Raw genomic sequence first — 19,430 nt, forward strand, 5'->3', positions numbered from 1 at the left:
AGTAGAATAGAGTAGAATAGAGTATAATCGGGTAGAAGAGAGTAGAATATAATAGAGTATATTATAATAGAGTAGAGTAGAATAGAGTAGAATAGAGTAGAATATAGTAGAGTAGAATAGAGTAGAATAGAGTAGTGTAGAGTAGGGTAGAGAAGATTAGAATAGAGTAAATTAAAATATAGTAGAGTAGAATATAGTAGAGTAGAGAGGAATATAATAGATTAGAGTAGAGTAGAGTAGAATAAAATAGAGTAGAATGGAGTAGAGTAGAATAGAGTAGAGTAGAATAGAGCAGAGTAGAATATAGTAGAGTAGAATAGAGCAGAGTAGAATATAGTAGAGTAGAATAGAGTAGAATATAATAGAGTAGAGTAGATTAGAGTAGATAAGAATAGAGTAGAGTGGAATATAACAGAGTAGAATAGAGTAGAGTAGAATATAATATAATAGAGAATAATAGAGTATATTAGAACAGAAAAGTAGAATAGAATATAATAGAGTAGAGTAGAATAGAATATAGTAGAGTAGAGTAGAATAGAATATAGTACAGAATATAGTGCAGTAGAATATAGTAGAGTAGAGTAAAATATAGTAGAATAGAGTACAGTAGAGTAGAATAGAGTAGAATAGAGCAGAATAGAGTAGAGTTGAATATAGTAGAGGAAATTATAGTAGAATGGAGTACAATAGAGTAGAATAGAGTAGAGTAGAATAGAATATAACAGAGTAGAATAGAGTAGAGCAGAATAGAGTAGAATATAGTAGAGTAGGGTAGAATAGCGTAGAGTAGAGGAGTTCAAAGTAGTGTAGAATAGAGTAGAGTAGAATAGAATATAACAGAGTCGAATAGAGTAGAGCAGAATAGAGTAGAATATAGTAGAGTAGATTAGATACGGACACCGTTGTTTGATTGATATTAGTACACAGTGGTAGTTCAGGGGGGGGATGATGTCACAAAGCAGAATCAAAACAAAACACCCGGCTAACTTTCTGTGGTTCATACTGAAGACGGACTTAAAAGTGACATTTTATAAATTGAAACAATATATATATATATATTTCTTAGTAACTTAAGTTATCTGGCTGACGGTGTGGTCCTGCTTTTGTGGTACACTCCTCAGTACATGGATGCGTCACAGTGTCAAACACTCAATAACATTCACTTTAGTCACTGGTTCACATTCAGTAGTAAACACACATGAATGTACAGCGTATGTACACACACACATACACATAACAGACTTTCTGTATCATCTGATGGTGTCACATTATTGCTGAACTATATAGAGTTATTGCTGTATACAAACACACAACAACATGGAAATACATGCAATGACGGGTGGGGTATTCCGCTCGTATTTCAATGGAGGGGATTCTACATATTGTCCCCACTAGAGAGACAGCAGGGATTCTACATATTGTCCCCACTAGAGAGACAGCAGGGATTCTACATATTGTCCCCACTAGAGAGAGACAACAGGGATTCTACATATTGTCCCCACTAGAGAGAGACAACAGGGATTCTACATATTGTCCCCACTAGAGAGAGACAGCAGGGATTCTACATATTGTCCCCACTAGAGAGAGACAGCAGGGATTCTACATATTGTCCCCACTAGAGAGAGACAGCAGAGATTCTACATATTGTCCCCACTAGAGAGAGACAGCAGGGATTCTACATATTGTCCCCACTAGAGAGAGACAACAGGGATTCTACATATTGTCCCCACTAGAGAGAGACAGCAGGGATTCTACATATTGTCCCCACTAGAGAGAGACAGCAGGGATTCTACATATTGTCCCCACTAGAGAGAGACAGCAGGGATTCTACATATTGTCCCCACTAGAGAGAGACAACAGGGATTCTACATATTGTCCCCACTAGAGAGAGACAACAGGGATTCTACATATTGTCCCCACTAGAGAGAGACAACAGGGATTCTACATATTGTCCCCACTAGAGAGAGACAACAGGGATTCTACATATTGTCCCCACTAGAGAGAGACAACAGGGATTCTACATATTGTCCCCACTAGAGAGAGACAGCAGGGATTCTACATATTGTCCCCACTAGAGAGAGACAACAGGGATTCTACATATTGTCCCCACTAGAGAGAGACAACAGGGATTCTACATATTGTCCCCACTAGAGAGAGACAACAGGGATTCTACATATTGTCCCCACTAGAGAGAGACAGCAGGGATTCTACATATTGTCCCCACTAGAGAGAGACAACAGGGATTCTACATATTGTCCCCACTAGAGAGAGACAACAGGGATTCTACATATTGTCCCCACTAGAGAGACAGCAGGGATTCTACATATTGTCCCCACTAGAGAGACAGCAGGGATTCTACATATTGTCCCCACTAGAGAGACAGCAGGGATTCTACATATTGTCCCCACTAGAGAGAGACAACAGGGATTCTACATATTGTCCCCACTAGAGAGAGACAGCAGGGATTCTACATATTGTCCCCACTAGAGAGACAGCAGGGATTCTACATATTGTCCCCACTAGAGAGAGACAGCAGGGATTCTACATATTGTCCCCACTAGAGAGAGACAGCAGGGATTCTACATATTGTCCCCACTAGAGAGAGACAGCAGGGATTCTACATATTGTCCCCACTAGAGAGAGACAGCAGGGATTCTACATATTGTCCCCACTAGAGAGAGACAACAGGGATTCTAAATATTGTCCCCACTAGAGAGAGACAACAGGGATTCTACATATTGTCCCCACTAGAGAGAGACAACAGGGATTCTACATATTGTCCCCACTAGAGAGACAGCAGGGATTCTACATATTGTCCCCACTAGAGAGAGACAACAGGGATTCTACATATTGTCCCCACTAGAGAGAGACAACAGGGATTCTACATATTGTCCCCACTAGAGAGAGACAACAGGGATTCTACATATTGTCCCCACTAGAGAGAGACAACAGGGATTCTACATATTGTCCCCACTAGAGAGACAGCAGGGATTCTACATATTGTCCCCACTAGAGAGAGACAGCAGGGATTCTACATATTGTCCCCACTAGAGAGAGACAACAGGGATTCTACATATTGTCCCCACTAGAGAGAGACAGCAGGGATTCTACATATTGTCCCCACTAGAGAGAGACAGCAGGGATTCTGCATATTGTCCCCACTAGAGAGAGACAGCAGGGATTCTACATATTGTCCCCACTAGAGAGAGACAGCAGGGATTCTACATATTGTCCCCACTAGAGAGAGACAACAGGGATTCTACATATTGTCCCCACTAGAGAGACAGCAGGGATTCTACATATTGTCCCCACTAGAGAGAGACAGCAGGGATTCTGCATATTGTCCCCACTAGAGAGAGACAGCAGGGATTCTACATATTGTCCCCACTAGAGAGAGACAACAGGGATTCTACATATTGTCCCCACTAGAGAGAGACAGCAGGGATTCTGCATATTGTCCCCACTAGAGAGACAGCAGGGATTCTACATATTGTCCCCACTAGAGAGACAGCAGGGATTCTACATATTGTCCCCACTAGAGAGACAGCAGGGATTCTACATATTGTCCCCACTAGAGAGAGACAGCAGGGATTCTACATATTGTCCCCACTAGAGAGAGACAGCAGGGATTCTACATATTGTCCCCACTAGAGAGAGACAGCAGGGATTCTGCATATTGTCCCCACTAGAGAGAGACAGCAGGGATTCTGCATATTGTCCCCACTAGAGAGAGACAGCAGGGATTCTACATATTGTCCCCACTAGAGAGACAGCAGGGATTCTAAATATTGTCCCCACTAGAGAGAGACAACAGGGATTCTACATATTGTCCCCACTAGAGAGAGACAGCAGGGATTCTACATATTGTCCCCACTAGAGAGAGACAGCAGGGATTCTACATATTGTCCCCACTAGAGAGAGACAGCAGGGATTCTACATAGTGTCCCCACTAGAGAGAGACAGCAGGGATTCTGCATATTGTCCCCACTAGAGAGAGACAACAGGGATTCTACATATTGTCCCCACTAGAGAGAGACAACAGGGATTCTACATATTGTCCCCACTAGAGAGAGACAGCAGGGATTCTGCATATTGTCCCCACTAGAGAGAGACAACAGGGATTCTACATATTGTCCCCACTAGAGAGAGACAGCAGGGATTCTGCATATTGTCCCCACTAGAGAGAGACAACAGGGATTCTACATATTGTCCCCACTAGAGAGAGACAACAGGGATTCTACATATTGTCCCCACTAGAGAGAGACAGCAGGGATTCTACATATTGTCCCCACTAGAGAGAGACAACAGGGATTCTACATATTGTCCCCACTAGAGAGAGACAGCAGGGATTCTGCATATTGTCCCCACTAGAGAGAGACAACAGGGATTCTACATATTGTCCCCACTAGAGAGAGACAGCAGGGATTCTACATATTGTCCCCACTAGAGAGAGACAGCAGGGATTCTGCATATTTTCCCCACTAGAGAGAGACAACAGGGATTCTACATATTGTCCCCACTAGAGAGAGACAGCAGGGATTCTGCATATTTTCCCCACTAGAGAGAGACAACAGGGATTCTACATATTGTCCCCACTAGAGAGAGACAGCAGGGATTCTACATATTGTCCCCACTAGAGAGAGACAACAGGGATTCTACATATTGTCCCCACTAGAGAGAGACAGCAGGGATTCTGCATATTGTCCCCACTAGAGAGAGACAACAGGGATTCTACATATTGTCCCCACTAGAGAGAGACAGCAGGGATTCTACATATTGTCCCCACTAGAGAGAGACAGCAGGGATTCTACATATTGTCCCCACTAGAGAGAGACAGCAGGGATTCTGCATATTGTCCCCACTAGAGAGAGACAACAGGGATTCTACATATTGTCCCCACTAGAGAGAGACAACAGGGATTCTACATATTGTCCCCACTAGAGAGAGACAGCAGGGATTCTGCATATTGTCCCCACTAGAGAGAGACAACAGGGATTCTACATATTGTCCCCACTAGAGAGAGACAACAGGGATTCTACATATTGTCCCCACTAGAGAGAGACAGCAGGGATTCTGCATATTGTCCCCACTAGAGAGAGACAACAGGGATTCTACATATTGTCCCCACTAGAGAGAGACAACAGGGATTCTACATATTGTCCCCACTAGAGAGAGACAGCAGGGATTCTACATATTGTCCCCACTAGAGAGAGACAGCAGGGATTCTACATATTGTCCCCACTAGAGAGAGACAACAGGGATTCTGTAGATTGTCCCCACTAGAAAGAGACAGCAGTGGGGCACAGACCAGGATACAGACCAGGATACAGACCGGTGTGTGTGTGTGTGTGTGTGTGTGTGTGTGTGTGTGTGTGTGTGTGTGTGTGTGTGTGTGTGTGTGTGTGTGTGTGTGTGTGTGTGTGTGTGTGTGTGTGTGTGTGTGTGTGTGTGTCTCTAGTAGACACAGAGGTCAGTGTGTGTGTCTCTAGTAGACACAGAGGTCAGGGTGTGTGTGAGAGTGTTCTGTGTGTGTGTGTGTGTGTGTGTGTGTATGTGTCTCTAGTAGACACAGAGGTCAGTTTGTGTGTCTCTAGTAGACACAGAGGTTAGGGTGTGTGTCTCTAGTAGACACAGAGGTCAGGGTGTGTGTGAGAGTGTTCTGTGTGTGTGTGGGTGTGTGTGTGTGTGTGTCTCTAGTAAACACAGAGGTCAGGGAACTTCATCTCGTAGACAGGAACAGAGCGGATGGGGGTCTGGCCTTGGGAGGCGGAGCCAGAGGGACTGGGAGGCGGCCTGATTGTCAGCTCAAAGATCTGGTCCAGCTTACTCTGTAGCAGGGAGGACTGGAATACACACACACACACACACACACACACACACACACACACACACACACACACACACACACACACACACACACACACACACACACACACACACACACACACACACACACACACACACACACACACACACACAGTTATTATTTTGTTCATGGGGCTACTTTCAGAGGTTAGAGGTCAGTCAAATATAACAGGTGTAGATCTCACAGTGAAACATTTACCACAATACGTTTTTTTTAAAGTAAGAAAAGTGAAAAATAAACTCAAGGAAAAATAGTAAGACCATAATTGTCACGCCCTGACCTCAGAGAGCCTTTTTATGTCTCTACTTGGTTTGGTCAAGGTGTGATTTAGGGTGGGCATTCTATGTTTTTGTTTTCTATGATTTTGTATTTCTATGTTTTGGCAGGGTAGGGTTCTCAATCAGGGACAGCTGTCTATCGTTGTCTCTGATTGAGAACCTTACTTAGGTAGCCCTTTTCCCTCCTTTCTGTGTGGGAAGTTAACTTTGTTTGTGGCAATTAGCCCTTAAGCTTCACGGTTGTTTTGTATTGTTTATTGTTTTTGTCGGCGTTATTTGTAAATAAAAGGAATATGTACGCTCACCACGCTGCGCTTTGGTCCACTTCTTACAACGGCCGTGACAATAAAATAACAATAACGAAGCTACATACAAGTGCTACCGGTACCGAGTCAATGTGCAGCGGTACCGGTTAGTCATGGTAATATGTACATGTAGGTCAGGGGTAAAGGGACTTTGATAGATAATAAACAGGGCATGTGAAGAGTGTGAAGGAATGTGTGTGTGTGTGTGTGTGTGTGTGTGTGTGTGTGTGTGTGTGTGTGTGTGTGTGTGTGTGTGTGTGTGTGTGTGTGTGTGTGTGTGTGTGTGTGTGTGTGTGTGCGTGCGTGCGTGCGTGCATGTCTGTGTGTGTCTGTGTGTGTGTCTGCGTGCGTGTCTGTGTGTGTCTGTGTGTGTCTGTGTGTCTGTGTGTGCGTGTGCGTGTGTATGTGTATGTGTGTGTGTGTATAGAGTCCAGTGAGTGTACATGCAAGAGAGTCAGCGCAAAACAATTAAGACATTTTCAGCTTCCAGGAATTGTGTACAGATCCTTGCGACATGGGGGCCGTGCATTATCATGCTGAAACATGAGGTGATGGCGGCGGATGAATGGTACAACAATGGACCTCAGGATCTCATCACAGTATCTCTGTGAATTCTAATTGCCATCGATAAAATGCAATTGATTTCATTGTCTGTAGCTTATGCCATACCATTACCACACCGCCACCATGGGGAACTCTGTTCACAACGTTGACATCAGCAAACCACTTGCCCACACAACACCATACACGTGGTCTGTGGTTGTGAGGCCAGTTGGACGTACTGAAAAATTCTCTAAAATGACATTGGATTTAGTTTATGGTAGAGAAATTACTCATTAACATTAAATTCTCCCTGGGCAAACAGCTCTGCTGTACATTCCTGAGGTCAGCATGCCAATCGCACGCTTCCTCAAAACGTGTGACATCTGTGGCATTGACCTTCGTTTTCCTGCATTAAAGTCCCCAGCTACTAGAAGCACTGTCTCTAGATCAGCAATGTATTGTTTGCCTATGGCCTTATACAGCTCGTTGAGTACTGTCTTAGTGGCAATGTCGGTTTGTGGTGGTAAATAGACAGCTACAAAGAATATAGATGAAATGATGGCGGAAACATGTACAAAAAAAGTTAAAAGGAGCTAAAAAATGACACACACAAAATAGACTGGTCAGGAGCCCAGAAAACAGAGCCATTCTATTTCATTCTAGGTCAGGGGTTAAAGGTCAGGGGTCAAGACTCACCTTGGCCCCACAGTGGGCGGCGATCTCCTCGAAGGGGGCGGTCTGAAACCTCTCTACCACCAGTCTCCTCTTCTCCCTCTCCTGCTCTTCACCATTCACACTATCCACTGAGACAGAGAGAGAGTGGGGTGGGGCAGGGGGTTATTGTCTTTCAAAACATCTGAAAACAATCATAGGTTTTGAAAGACAATTTGTTTTGAAAAACAATTTGTTTTGAAAGACGATATGTTTTGAAAGACGATATGTTTTGAAAGACGATATGTTTTGAAAGACGATATGTTTTGAAAAACAATATGTTTTGAAAGACGATATGTTTTGAAAGACGATATGTTTTGAAAGACGATATGTTTTGAAAGACGATATGTTTTGAAAGACGATATGTTTTGAAAGACGATATGTTTTGAAAGACGATATGTTTTGAAAGACGATATGTTTTGAAAAACAATATGTTTTGAAAGACGATATGTTTTGAAAGACGATATGTTTTGAAAGACGATATGTTTTGAAAGACGATATGTTTTGAAAGACGATATGTTTTGAAAGACGATATGTTTTGAAAGACAGAGATTAAAATGTGCTTTTATTTAAAGCAATAAGACTTGTAGTATTCACTATGTGGTTGTTGTTGGTGGTTGGTGTGTGTGTGTGTGTGTGTGTGTGTGTGTGTGTGTGTGTGTGTGTGTGTGTGTGTGTGTGTGTGTGTGTGTGTGTGTGTGTGTGTGTGTGTGTGTGTGTGTGTGTGTGTGTGTGTGTGTGTGTGTGTGTGTGTGTGTGTGTCAATCTTACCGATGGCATTCTTCAGAGTCTCAAAGGTGATCTGCTCTGCTGGAGACTTCTGTGGACAACAAGGATGGTAATGAGAGAGTTAGGCCGGGATTCAATCCGTGAACAACAAGGATGGTAATGAGAGAGTTAGGCCGGGATTCAATCCGTGGACAACAAGGATGGTAATGAGAGAGTTAGGCCGGGATTCAATCCGTGCTAGCCCACAAACTCATAGCTGTTCATTGCTCATGTTTTGGCGGTGTCGGAGGTGTAGATGTGTTTTGGCAGTGTCGGAGGTGTAGATGTGTTTTGGCGGTGTCGGAGGTGTAGATGTGTTTTTGCGGTGTCGGAGGTGTAGATGTGTTTTGGCGGTGTCGGAGGTGTAGATGTGTTTTGGCGGTGTCGGAGGTGTAGATGTGTTTTGGCGGTGTCGGGGGTGTAGATGTGTTTTGGCGGTGTCGGAGGTGTAGATGTGTTTTGGCGGTGTCGGAGGTGTAGATGTGTTTTGGCGGTGTCGGAGGTGTAGATGTGTTTTTGCAGTGTCGGAGGTGTAGATGTGTTTTGGCAGTGTCGGAGGTGTAGATGTGTTTTGGCAGTGTCGGAGGTGTAGATGTGTTTTGGCGGTGTCGGAGGTGTAGATGTGTTTTGGCGGTGTCGGGGGTGTAGATGTGTTTTTGCGGTGTCTGAGGTGTAGATGTGTTTTTGCGGTGTCGGAGGTGTAGATGTGTTTTTGCGGTGTCGGGGGTGTAGATGTGTTTTTGCGGTGTCGGGGGTGTAGATGTGTTTTTGCGGTGTCGGGGGTGTAGATGTGTTTTTGCGGTGTCGGGGGTGTAGATGTGTTTTTGCGGTGTCGGAGGTGTAGATGTGTTCGAGCTGTGAAATCAAGTTCCAACACTGGAATGTGTGATATAATCTTCACCACGCGATTAGGCTGATATAAATCACTATTATTTTTGTTTAATTATTAATAAACATTTGAGTTGTCATAGAAATTACAATACTAGAATGGACATGAACCTTGTTATGACGATATAAAAGGTCTGTAACGCCCGTCGGAAGAAGTGGACCAAGGTGCAGCGTGGTACGTGTTCATGATTCTTTATTCACTCAGAACACCCAAACAAAAACAACAAAAGATTAACGAACGTCACGTTCTGTAGGCTTCACAGAGCTAACAAAAAAACAACATCCCACAAAACTAAGGTGGCAAAACAGGCTGCCTAAGTATGATTCCCAATCAGAGACAACGATAGACAGCTGTCCCTGATTGAGAACCATACCCAGGCCAAAACATAGAAATAAAGAACATAGAGTTTCCCACCCGAGTCACACCCTGACCAACCAAACATAGAGAATAGAAAGATCTCTACGGTCAGGGCGTGACAAGGTCAGACATTTTGTTAAGGGAGTTGGTCAACCATGGTCAGACAGTGCTGAGATAAGATATTGTGAACAATTATGAATTTTGAAGACTTTAAATACACTGTATGTTTGTTACCTGGCTAGCCAGTCAATTTTAGAGGAATGGTTTCATCATATTCTTTTTCTAAACAACTGTGAATATGCCAACATTCAAAAAATGCATTCAAGCCAGAGCCAGACACTGACTGACAACGGGAGATGATTGGACAAGGAAGATATCGTACAATAACACTCACGGCTTGTCAGCCAATCAGCATTCAGGGCTCGAACCACCCAGTTTATAATGTATAATAACACTCACGGCTTGTCAGCCAATCAGCATTCAGGGCTCGAACCACCCAGTTTATAATGTATAACAACACTCACGGCTGTCAGCCAATCAGCATTCAGGGCTCGAACCACCCAGTTCATAATGTATAATAACACTCACGGCTGTCAGCCAATCAGCATTCAGGGCTCGAACCACCCAGTTTATAATGTATAATAACACTCACGGCTGTCAGCCAATCAGCATTCAGGGCTCGAACCACCCAGTTTATAATGTATAATAACACTCACGGCTGTCAGCCAATCAGCATTCAGGGCTCGAACCACCCAGTTTATAATATATAATAACACTCACGGCTGTCAGCCAATCAGCATTCAGGGCTCGAACCACCCAGTTTATAATGTATAATAACACTCACGGCTGTCAGCCAATCAGCATTCAGGACTCGAACCACCCAGTTTATAATGTATAATAACACTCACGGCTGTCAGCCAATCAGCATTCAGGACTCGAACCACCCAGTTTATAATGTATAATAACACTCACGGCTGTCAGCCAATCAGCATTCAGGGCTCGAACCACCCAGTTCATAATGTATAATAACACTCACGGTTTTCCAAGAATTGAGACATTTACATCTATGCTGTATAAAACCTGTGTAAACTAACAGTACATGACAATATTTTAGGTTGACAATAATTCTATTTTATATTTCTAATGTATCACATGCCTTACTTTTCTCCAGTTGAAGTAAAATCAGGATTATCCCTCTACTGCCATTCATTCCAATTAGACTGGTTTGGATTTCTCCCTGACCAAGATGGCTGCCATTCATTCCAATTAGACTGATTTTGGATTTTTCCCTGACCAAGATGGCTGCCATTCATTCCAATTAGACTGGTTTGGATTCCTCCCTGACCAACATGGCTGCCATTCATTCCAATTAGACTGGTTTTGGATTTCTCCCTGACCAAGATGGCTGCCATTTTCACCTCATTCTGGAACTTTGAGGGTTTATGACATAGCAGCACTAGTAATTTATTTCACATGTTTTTAACGCGGATGGAATGTAAGGACGGCTGTGGTTTTGTAACAGAGACCTCGTACAGGCCTAACGCAGATCCACCTCTGACACTGCTTAAACAAAAGCAATGAAAAGCTATGCAATTGTCAGCTCACGCGTGACAACACTGATCTGATTGAATCCTGGCCTCAGAGAGAACACACACAGTCTACCTGTTCTCTCTCTGGGCTATATCGTGGGTCCATGTCCATCTGCAGAGAGATGGTGTCTCCTATACTTTTCCTCTTCAACAGGCGATCCTCATCTACAACACATAAACACATACAGCTGTCTGCTACGGTGTGATACATACAGCTGTCTGCTACGGTGTGATACATACAGCTGTCTGCTACGGTGTGATACATACAGCTGTCTGCTACGGTGTGATACATACAGCTGTCTGCTACGGTGTGACACATACAGCTGTCTGCTACGGTGTGATACATACAGCTGTCTGCTACGGTGTGATACATACAGCTGTCTGCTACGGTGTGATACATACAGCTGTCTGCTACGGTGTGATACATACAGCTGTCTGCTACGGTGTGACACATACAGCTGTCTGCTACGGTGTGATACATACAGCTGTCTGCTACGGTGTGATACATACAGCTGTCTGCTACGGTGTGACACATACAGCTGTCTGCTACGGTGTGATACATACAGCTGTCTGCTACGGTGTGATACATACAGCTGTCTGCTACGGTGTGACACATACAGCTGTCTGCTACGGTGTGATACATACAGCTGTCTGCTACGGTGTGATACATACAGCTGTCTGCTACGGTGTGATACATACAGCTGTCTGCTACGGTGTGACACATACAGCTGTCTGCTACGGTGTGATACATACAGCTGTCTGCTACGGTGTGATACATACAGCTGTCTGCTACGGTGTGACACATACAGCTGTCTGCTACGGTGTGATACATACAGCTGTCTGCTACGGTGTGATACATACAGCTGTCTGCTACGGTGTGATACATACAGCTGTCTGCTACGGTGTGATACATACAGCTGTCTGCTACGGTGTGATACATACAGCTGTCTGCTACGGTGTGATACATACAGCTGTCTGCTACGGTGTGACACATACAGCTGTCTGCTACGGTGTGATACATACAGCTGTCTGCTACGGTGTGACACATACAGCTGTCTGCTACGGTGTGATACATACAGCTGTCTGCTACGGTGTGATACATACAGCTGTCTGCTACGGTGAGACACATACAGCTGTCTGCTACGGTGTGATACATACAGCTGTCTGCTACGGTGTGATACATACAGCTGTCTGCTACGGTGTGACACATACAGCTGTCTGCTACGGTGTGATACATACAGCTGTCTGCTACGGTGTGATACATACAGCTGTCTGCTACGGTGTGATACATACAGCTGTCTGCTACGGTGTGATACATACAGCTGTCTGCTACGGTGTGATACATACAGCTGTCTGCTACGGTGTGATACATACAGCTGTCTGCTACGGTGTGACACATACAGCTGTCTGCTATGGTGTTTGTGTGTGTGTGTGTGTGTGTGTGCGTGCGTGCGTGCGTGCGTGCGTGTGTGTGTGTGTGTGTACCTGTGATCTGGGGTGTGAACGGTGTGTTCAGGATGTCTATGTTGTAGCCACTTCCTCCCAGCACCTCAGCGATCTGAAACTGCTGGAACAACACCTCTCCCTCCACTCGCTCTAGAGACTCTGGAACTCTGGGAACACACATTATCATTAGCATTAGCATTATGATTAGCATTAGCGTTATGATTAGCATTAGCATTAGCGTTATAATTAGCATTAGCGTTATGATTAGCATTAGCATTAGCGTTATAATTAGCATTAGCGTTATGATTAGCATTAGCATTAGCGTTATAATTAGCATTAGCGTTATGATTAGCATTAGCATTAGCGTCATAATTAGCATTAGCATTATCATCAACATTATTACAGCACAGTGAGATTTGCTTGAACTGTGAAATGTGTTGGATGCTGGCACGTGATGCAGATGTTTTATTTCAAAGAGCAGCATTTGTTGGAGGACTTAGTTACCGTAAAACTTAATGAGTAGCACGGGCATTTATATTAAATCACAATATACCACAGGTGTTTATTAGAGACAGATTTCTATTTGAGCCGGGTGTCTATTTTCTTAACGAACACAGCTTTTGCTCATTTGCAATTGTTTATTTCCAGCATTCACTTCCAGTATCTTAATACATTTCCTGCACTAATGGGTTATCATTTACACACTGTGTCACGTTTCTTGTGTCTTAGTATGACTCTATTTATTTTTTTAAATACTTCCTTGACTGAATAATTATTCTCCTCATTACCGGCAGTTCTTGCTTTGGCCACTAGAAGGCGATTGGCTGATTTCTGGGGGTCTGTATTCACGTTTGGGGTCTGTACTTCTGTTCGGGGTCTGTACTCCTGTTCGGGGTCTGTACTTCTGTTCGGGGTCTGTACTCCTGTTCGGGGTCTGTACTTCTGTTCGGGGTCTGTACTTCTGTTCGGGGTCTGTACTTCTGTTCGGGGTCTGTACTCCTGTTCGGGGTCTGTACTCCTGTTCGGGGTCTGTACTCCTGTTGAGGGTCTGTACTCCCGTTGCGGGTCTGTACTCTCTTTGGGGGTCTGTACTCTCTTTGGGGGTCTGTACTCCCATTGGGGGTCTGTACTTCTGTTCGGGGTCTGTACTCTCTTTGGGGGTCTGTACTTCTGTTCGGGGTCTGTACTTCTGTTCGTGGTCTGTACTCCTGTTCGGGGTCTGTACTCCTGTTCGGGGTCTGTACTCCTGTTGAGGGTCTGTACTCCCGTTGCGGGTCTGTACTCTCTTTGGGGGTCTGTACTCTCTTTGGGGGTCTGTACTCCCATTGGGGGTCTGTACTCTCATTGGTGGTCTGTACTCCCGTTGGGGGTCTGTACTCCCGTTGGGGGTCTGTACTCCCGTTGGGGGTCTGTACTTCTGTTCGGGGTCTGTACTCTCATTGGGGGTCTGTACTTCTGTTCGGGGTCTGTACTCTCTTTGGGGGTCTGTACTTCTGTTCGGGGTCTGTACTCCTGTTCGGGGTCTGTACTCCCGTTGAGAGTCTGTACTCCCGTTGCGGGTCTGTACTCCCGTTCGGGGTCTGTACTCTCTTTGGGGGTCTGTACTCCCATTGGGGGTCTGTACTCTCTTTGGGGGTCTGTACTCTCTTTGGGGGTCTATACTCTCATTGGGGGTATGTACTCCGGTTGGGGGTCTGTACTTCTGTTCGGGGTCTGTACTCCTGTTCGGGGTCTGTACTCCCGTTGGGGGTCTGTACTCCCGTTGCGGGTCTGTACTCCCGTTCGGGGTCTGTACTCTCTTTGGGGGTCTGTACTATCTAGCAGCTTGGCTGCTAGCAGCTCAGCTGTTAGCAGCCAATGCCCAGCAGTTTCATATTGGCTATAAAAACAAATGACTGACAATTGTTTCCAAGTCAGTTCTGAATTATTTAATGTAACAAATTAAACATTAAACCTTGTAAACAGGTTATGGTAAATCACGGTAAACTAAAGAACAATTCATTTAGACCGGGCGTTAATTAGAAACAGACGTTTATTTGAAACAGTCGTTTATTTGAAACAGTCGTTTATTTGAAACAGTCGTTTATTTGAAATAGTCGTTTATTTGAAACAGTCGTTTATTTGAATCAGTCGTTTATTTGAAACAGTCGTTTATTTGAATCAGTCGTTTATTTGAATCAGTCGTTTATTTGAAACAGTCGTTTATTTGAAACAGTCGTTTATTTGAAACAGTCGTTTATTTGAAACAGTCGTTTATTTGAATCAGTCGTTTATTTGAAACAGTCGTTTATTTGAAACAGTCGTTTATTTGAATCAGTCGTTTATTTGAAACAGTCGTTTATTTGAAACAGTCGTTTATTTGAAACAGTCGTTCATTTGAAACAGTCGTTTATTTGAAACAGCCGTTCATTTGAAACAGTCGTTTATTTGAAACAGACGTTTATTTGCTGAAATGTGAGTCGTTGCCTGGTTAATAAAAAGCACAGGCTGCTATTTGAGACTGCGTTTATTTTAAGTTTTACCGTATACAGTAGGTGTGTCTGTGTGTGTGTGTGTACGTTTGTCTACAGAATGTGTACCTGGGGTTTTCAATAAAGATGTCTTCAGGCAGCAGGTAGGGTACCTCCTTCTGTCTCAGCTCTATCACCTAGGGAGGGAGGACACGGCAGCATGAACACACACACACACACACACACACACACACACACACACACACACACACACACACACACACACACACACACACACACACACACACACACACACACACACACACACACACACACACACTTACTTCTTGGATGTGCTGGCAGAATGCAGGGACGGTGGTGAGTTGAGAGATGAGGCTGAGGTAGGCAGCAGAGAGGGCGTGGACAGCACAGCGATTATACAGAGAGAGTCTCTCATCATTGGCCAAGGCCAGGTCCTAACATGGGGAGACAACCAATCAGATACCACAGGATCCCAGGAAGAGAACCCAGAGGTTTTTGAATGTTTAGAAAATATATGTGATTAGGTGTGTGTTGTATGTGTGTATGTATATGTGTGTGTGTGTGTGTCTGTTGTGGGTCTGTTTCTTGGAATTGCCTTGTGAAAGCCTAGTACTGTAAGGTCGTATTTTATACATTAGCTAGTCATGTCGGCAATAGAACAAGCTTTCAAATGATGCCCACCTGACCCGGATTCATAATGGGCCGTTTGTGTGAAGGCCCGGGATGCAGGGTTGTGTTCCAAATAAAACGACAACAAGTGTCCTTGTTTCCTTCCTTCCTCTAGTTCCTCACCGGCACAGCAAGGAGAGCTCAGAAAAAGCACCTTATAATTAAAGACTCTTCTTCGAGTCATAGAAGTCCATTGAAATGACGTAGGAAAACTGTGCACACTTTGGAGAGGTGTGTGTGGCCACTTGGAGACGCCAGTTAGTTACTCTCACTCAAAACCCTTGTCAGTTTTTTTAAATCTTATATTGCAACTTCCACACATTTCCCATGAACCTTCTTATCGTGTTACTGACCGTATCCAGATTTCGTTATCAAGAAAGTAAAGTAAACGTAAACTGCACATCAAATCAACATGGTAATGTTTGTATCCAGTCTTGTGTCAGGTGAACTGTTGTTTCCTCACGTTAAGTCATTTTCCCATCATCTCCAAACTGTTCTCTATTAATTGTTACCAAGAAAAAACATTTATATTTATCACTATCCATACAGACAGTGTAAAGGGTTAAAGAGCCAGTACATACGAATAACATGTTATGAATAGTTTCATGCTTTTCTGTCGCTCTGAGGTGCTGGTCATGGTGTTGGTCATGGTGTTGGTCATGGTGTTGGTCATGGTGCTGGTCATGGTGCTGGTCATGGTGCTGGTCATGGTGTTGGTCATGGTGTTGGTCATGGTGTTGGTCATGGTGCTGGTCATGGTACTGGTCATGGTACTGGTCATGGTGCTGGTCATGGTGTTGGTCATGGTGTTGGTCATGGTGCTGGTCATGGTGCTGGTCATGGTGCTGGTCATGGTGTTGGTCATGGTACTGGTCATGGTGTTGGTCATGGTGTTGGTCATGGTGCTGGTCATGGTTCTTGTCATGGTGCAGTCATGGTGTTGGCCATGGTACTGGTCATGGTACTGGTCATGGTGTTGGTCATGGTGCTGGTCATGGTGTTGGTCCTGGTGCTGGTCATGGTGTTGGTCATGGTGTTGGTCATGGTGCTGGTCATGGTGTTGGTCATGGTACTGGTCATGGTGTTGGTCATGGTGCTGGTCATGGTGCTGGTCATGGTGTTGGTCATGGTGTTGGTCATGGTGCTGGTCATGGTGCTGGTCATGGTGCTGGTCATGGTGTTGGTCATGGTACGGGTCAAAGTCAACAACGCAGCCACTGCTAGCTAGCCCACTTCCGCAGTACTGTATCATTTTAATAATTTTGGTCAATAAGATTTCTGCAACGCAAGCTTAACTTTCTGAACATTCGAGACGTGTAGTTCACGTGTCATTCCAATCTCCTTTGCATTAGCGTAGCCTCTTCTGTAGCCTGTCAACTATGTGTCTGTCTATCCCTGTTCTCTCCTCTCTGCACAGACCATACAAACGCTTCACACCGCGTGGCCGCGGCCACCCTAACCTGGTGGTCCCAGCGCGCACCACCCACGTGGAGTCCCAGGTCTCCGGCAGCCTCTGGAACTGCCGATCTGCGGCCAACAAGGCAGAGTTCATCTCAGCCTATGCTTCCCTCCAGTCCCTCGACTTCTTGGCACTGACGGAAACATGGATCACCACAGATAACACTGCTACTCCTACTGCTCTCTCCTCGTCTGCCCACGTGTTCTCGCACACCCCGAGAGCTTCTGGTCAGCGGGGTGGCGGCACCGGGATCCTCATCTCTCCCAAGTGGTCTTTCTCCCTTTCTCCCCTTACCCATCTGTCTATCGCCTCCTTTGAATTCCATGCTGTCACAGTTACCAGCCCTTTCAAGCTTAACATCCTTATCATTTATCGCCCTCCAGGTTCCCTTGGAGAGTTCATCAATGAGCTTGATGCCCTGATAAGCTCCTTTCCTGAGGACGGCTCACCTCTCACAGTTCTGGGTGACTTTAACCTCCCCACGTCTACCTTTGACTCATTCCTCTCTGCCTCCTTCTTTCCACTCCTCTCCTCTTTTGACCTCACCCTCTCACCTTCCCCCCCTACTCACAAGGCAGGCAATACGCTCGACCTCATCTTTACTAGATGCTGTTCTTCCACTAACCTCATTGCAACTCCCCTCCAAGTCTCCGACCACTACCTTGTATCCTTTTCCCTCTCGCTCTCATCCATCACTTCCCACACTGCCCCTACTCGGATGGTATCGCGCCGTCCCAACCTTCGCTCTCTCTCCCCCGCTACTCTCTCCTCTTCCATCCTATCATCTCTTCCCTCTGCTCAAACCTTCTCCAACCTATCTCCTGATTCTGCCTCCTCAACCCTCCTCTCCTCCCTTTCTGCATCCTTTGACTCTCTATGTCCCCTATCCTCCAGGCCGGCTCGGTCCTCCCCTCCTGCTCCGTGGCTCGACGACTCATTGCGAGCTCACAGAACAGGGCTCCGGGCAGCCGAGCGGAAATGGAGGAAAACTCGCCTCCCTGCGGACCTGGCATCCTTTCACTCCCTCCTCTCTACATTTTCCTCTTCTGTCTCTGCTGCTAAAGCCACTTTCTACCACTCTAAATTCCAAGCATCTGCCTCTAACCCTAGGAAGCTCTTTGCCACCTTCTCCTCCCTCCTGAATCCTCCTCCCCCTCCTCCCCCCTCCTCCCTCTCTGCAGATGACTTCGTCAACCATTTTGAAAAGAAGGTCGACGACATCCGATCCTCGTTTGCTAAGTCAAACGACACCGCTGGTTCTGCTCACACTGCCCTACCCTGTGCTCTGACCTCCTTCTCCCCTCTCTCTCCAGATGAAATCTCGCGTCTTGTGACGGCCGGCCGCCCAACAACCTGCCCGCTTGACCCTATCCCCTCCTCTCTTCTCCAGACCATTTCCGGAGACCTTCTCCCTTACCTCACCTCACTCATCAACTCATCCTTGACCGCTGGCTACGTCCCTTCCGTCTTCAAGAGAGCGAGAGTTGCACCCCTGCTGAAAAAACCTACACTCGATCCCTCCGATGTCAACAACTACAGACCAGTATCCCTTCTTTCTTTTCTCTCCAAAACTCTCGAACGTGCCGTCCTTGGCCAGCTCTCCCGCTATCTCTCTCAGAATGACCTTCTTGATCCAAATCAGTCAGGTTTCAAGACTAGTCATTCAACTGAGACTGCTCTTCTCTGTATCACGGAGGCGCTCCGCACTGCTAAAGCTAACTCTCTCTCCTCTGCTCTCATCCTCCTAGACCTATCGGCTGCCTTCGATACTGTGAACCATCAGATCCTCCTCTCCACCCTCTCCGAGTTGGGCATCTCCGGCGCGGCCCACGCTTGGATTGCGTCCTACCTGACAGGTCGCTCCTACCAGGTGGCGTGGCGAGAATCTGTCTCCTCACCACGTGCTCTCACCACTGGTGTCCCCCAGGGCTCTGTTCTAGGCCCTCTCCTATTCTCGCTATACACCAAGTCACTTGGCTCTGTCATAACCTCACATGGTCTCTCCTATCATTGCTATGCAGACGACACACAATTAATCTTCTCCTTTCCCCCTTCTGA

At 45.4% G+C, this 19,430-nt stretch overlaps 1 protein-coding gene across 6 annotated transcripts in view; it reads right to left on the bottom strand.

Annotated features, from left to right (window-relative positions):
- Positions 1-5,055: 5,055 nt before the first annotated feature.
- The window catches only part of LOC139553964 (protein EFR3 homolog B-like), a 64,860-nt gene continuing 50,485 nt past the window's right edge, over positions 5,056-19,430 (bottom strand). For 3 of the 6 annotated variants that reach the window (XM_071366786.1, XM_071366788.1, XM_071366787.1), the window contains exons 16-22: positions 15,547-15,678; positions 15,332-15,399; positions 12,792-12,919; positions 11,380-11,471; positions 8,475-8,523; positions 7,689-7,795; positions 5,059-5,843 (exon numbers count right to left, since the gene is read on the bottom strand). In XM_071366786.1, the coding sequence (XP_071222887.1) occupies positions 5,694-5,843; positions 7,689-7,795; positions 8,475-8,523; positions 11,380-11,471; positions 12,792-12,919; positions 15,332-15,399; positions 15,547-15,678 (726 nt within the window). In that variant the 3' untranslated portion in view covers positions 5,059-5,693. Of the gene's footprint in view, positions 5,844-7,688; positions 7,796-8,474; positions 8,524-11,379; positions 11,472-12,791; positions 12,920-15,331; positions 15,400-15,546; positions 15,679-19,430 lie in introns of all 6 variants that reach the window. The other 3 variants (XM_071366790.1, XM_071366785.1, XR_011670772.1) reach the window with 3 other exon arrangements.

Source organism: Salvelinus alpinus, chromosome 25, assembly GCF_045679555.1.
Source record: "Salvelinus alpinus chromosome 25, SLU_Salpinus.1, whole genome shotgun sequence".
Taxonomy (NCBI): Eukaryota; Metazoa; Chordata; class Actinopteri; order Salmoniformes; family Salmonidae; genus Salvelinus; species Salvelinus alpinus.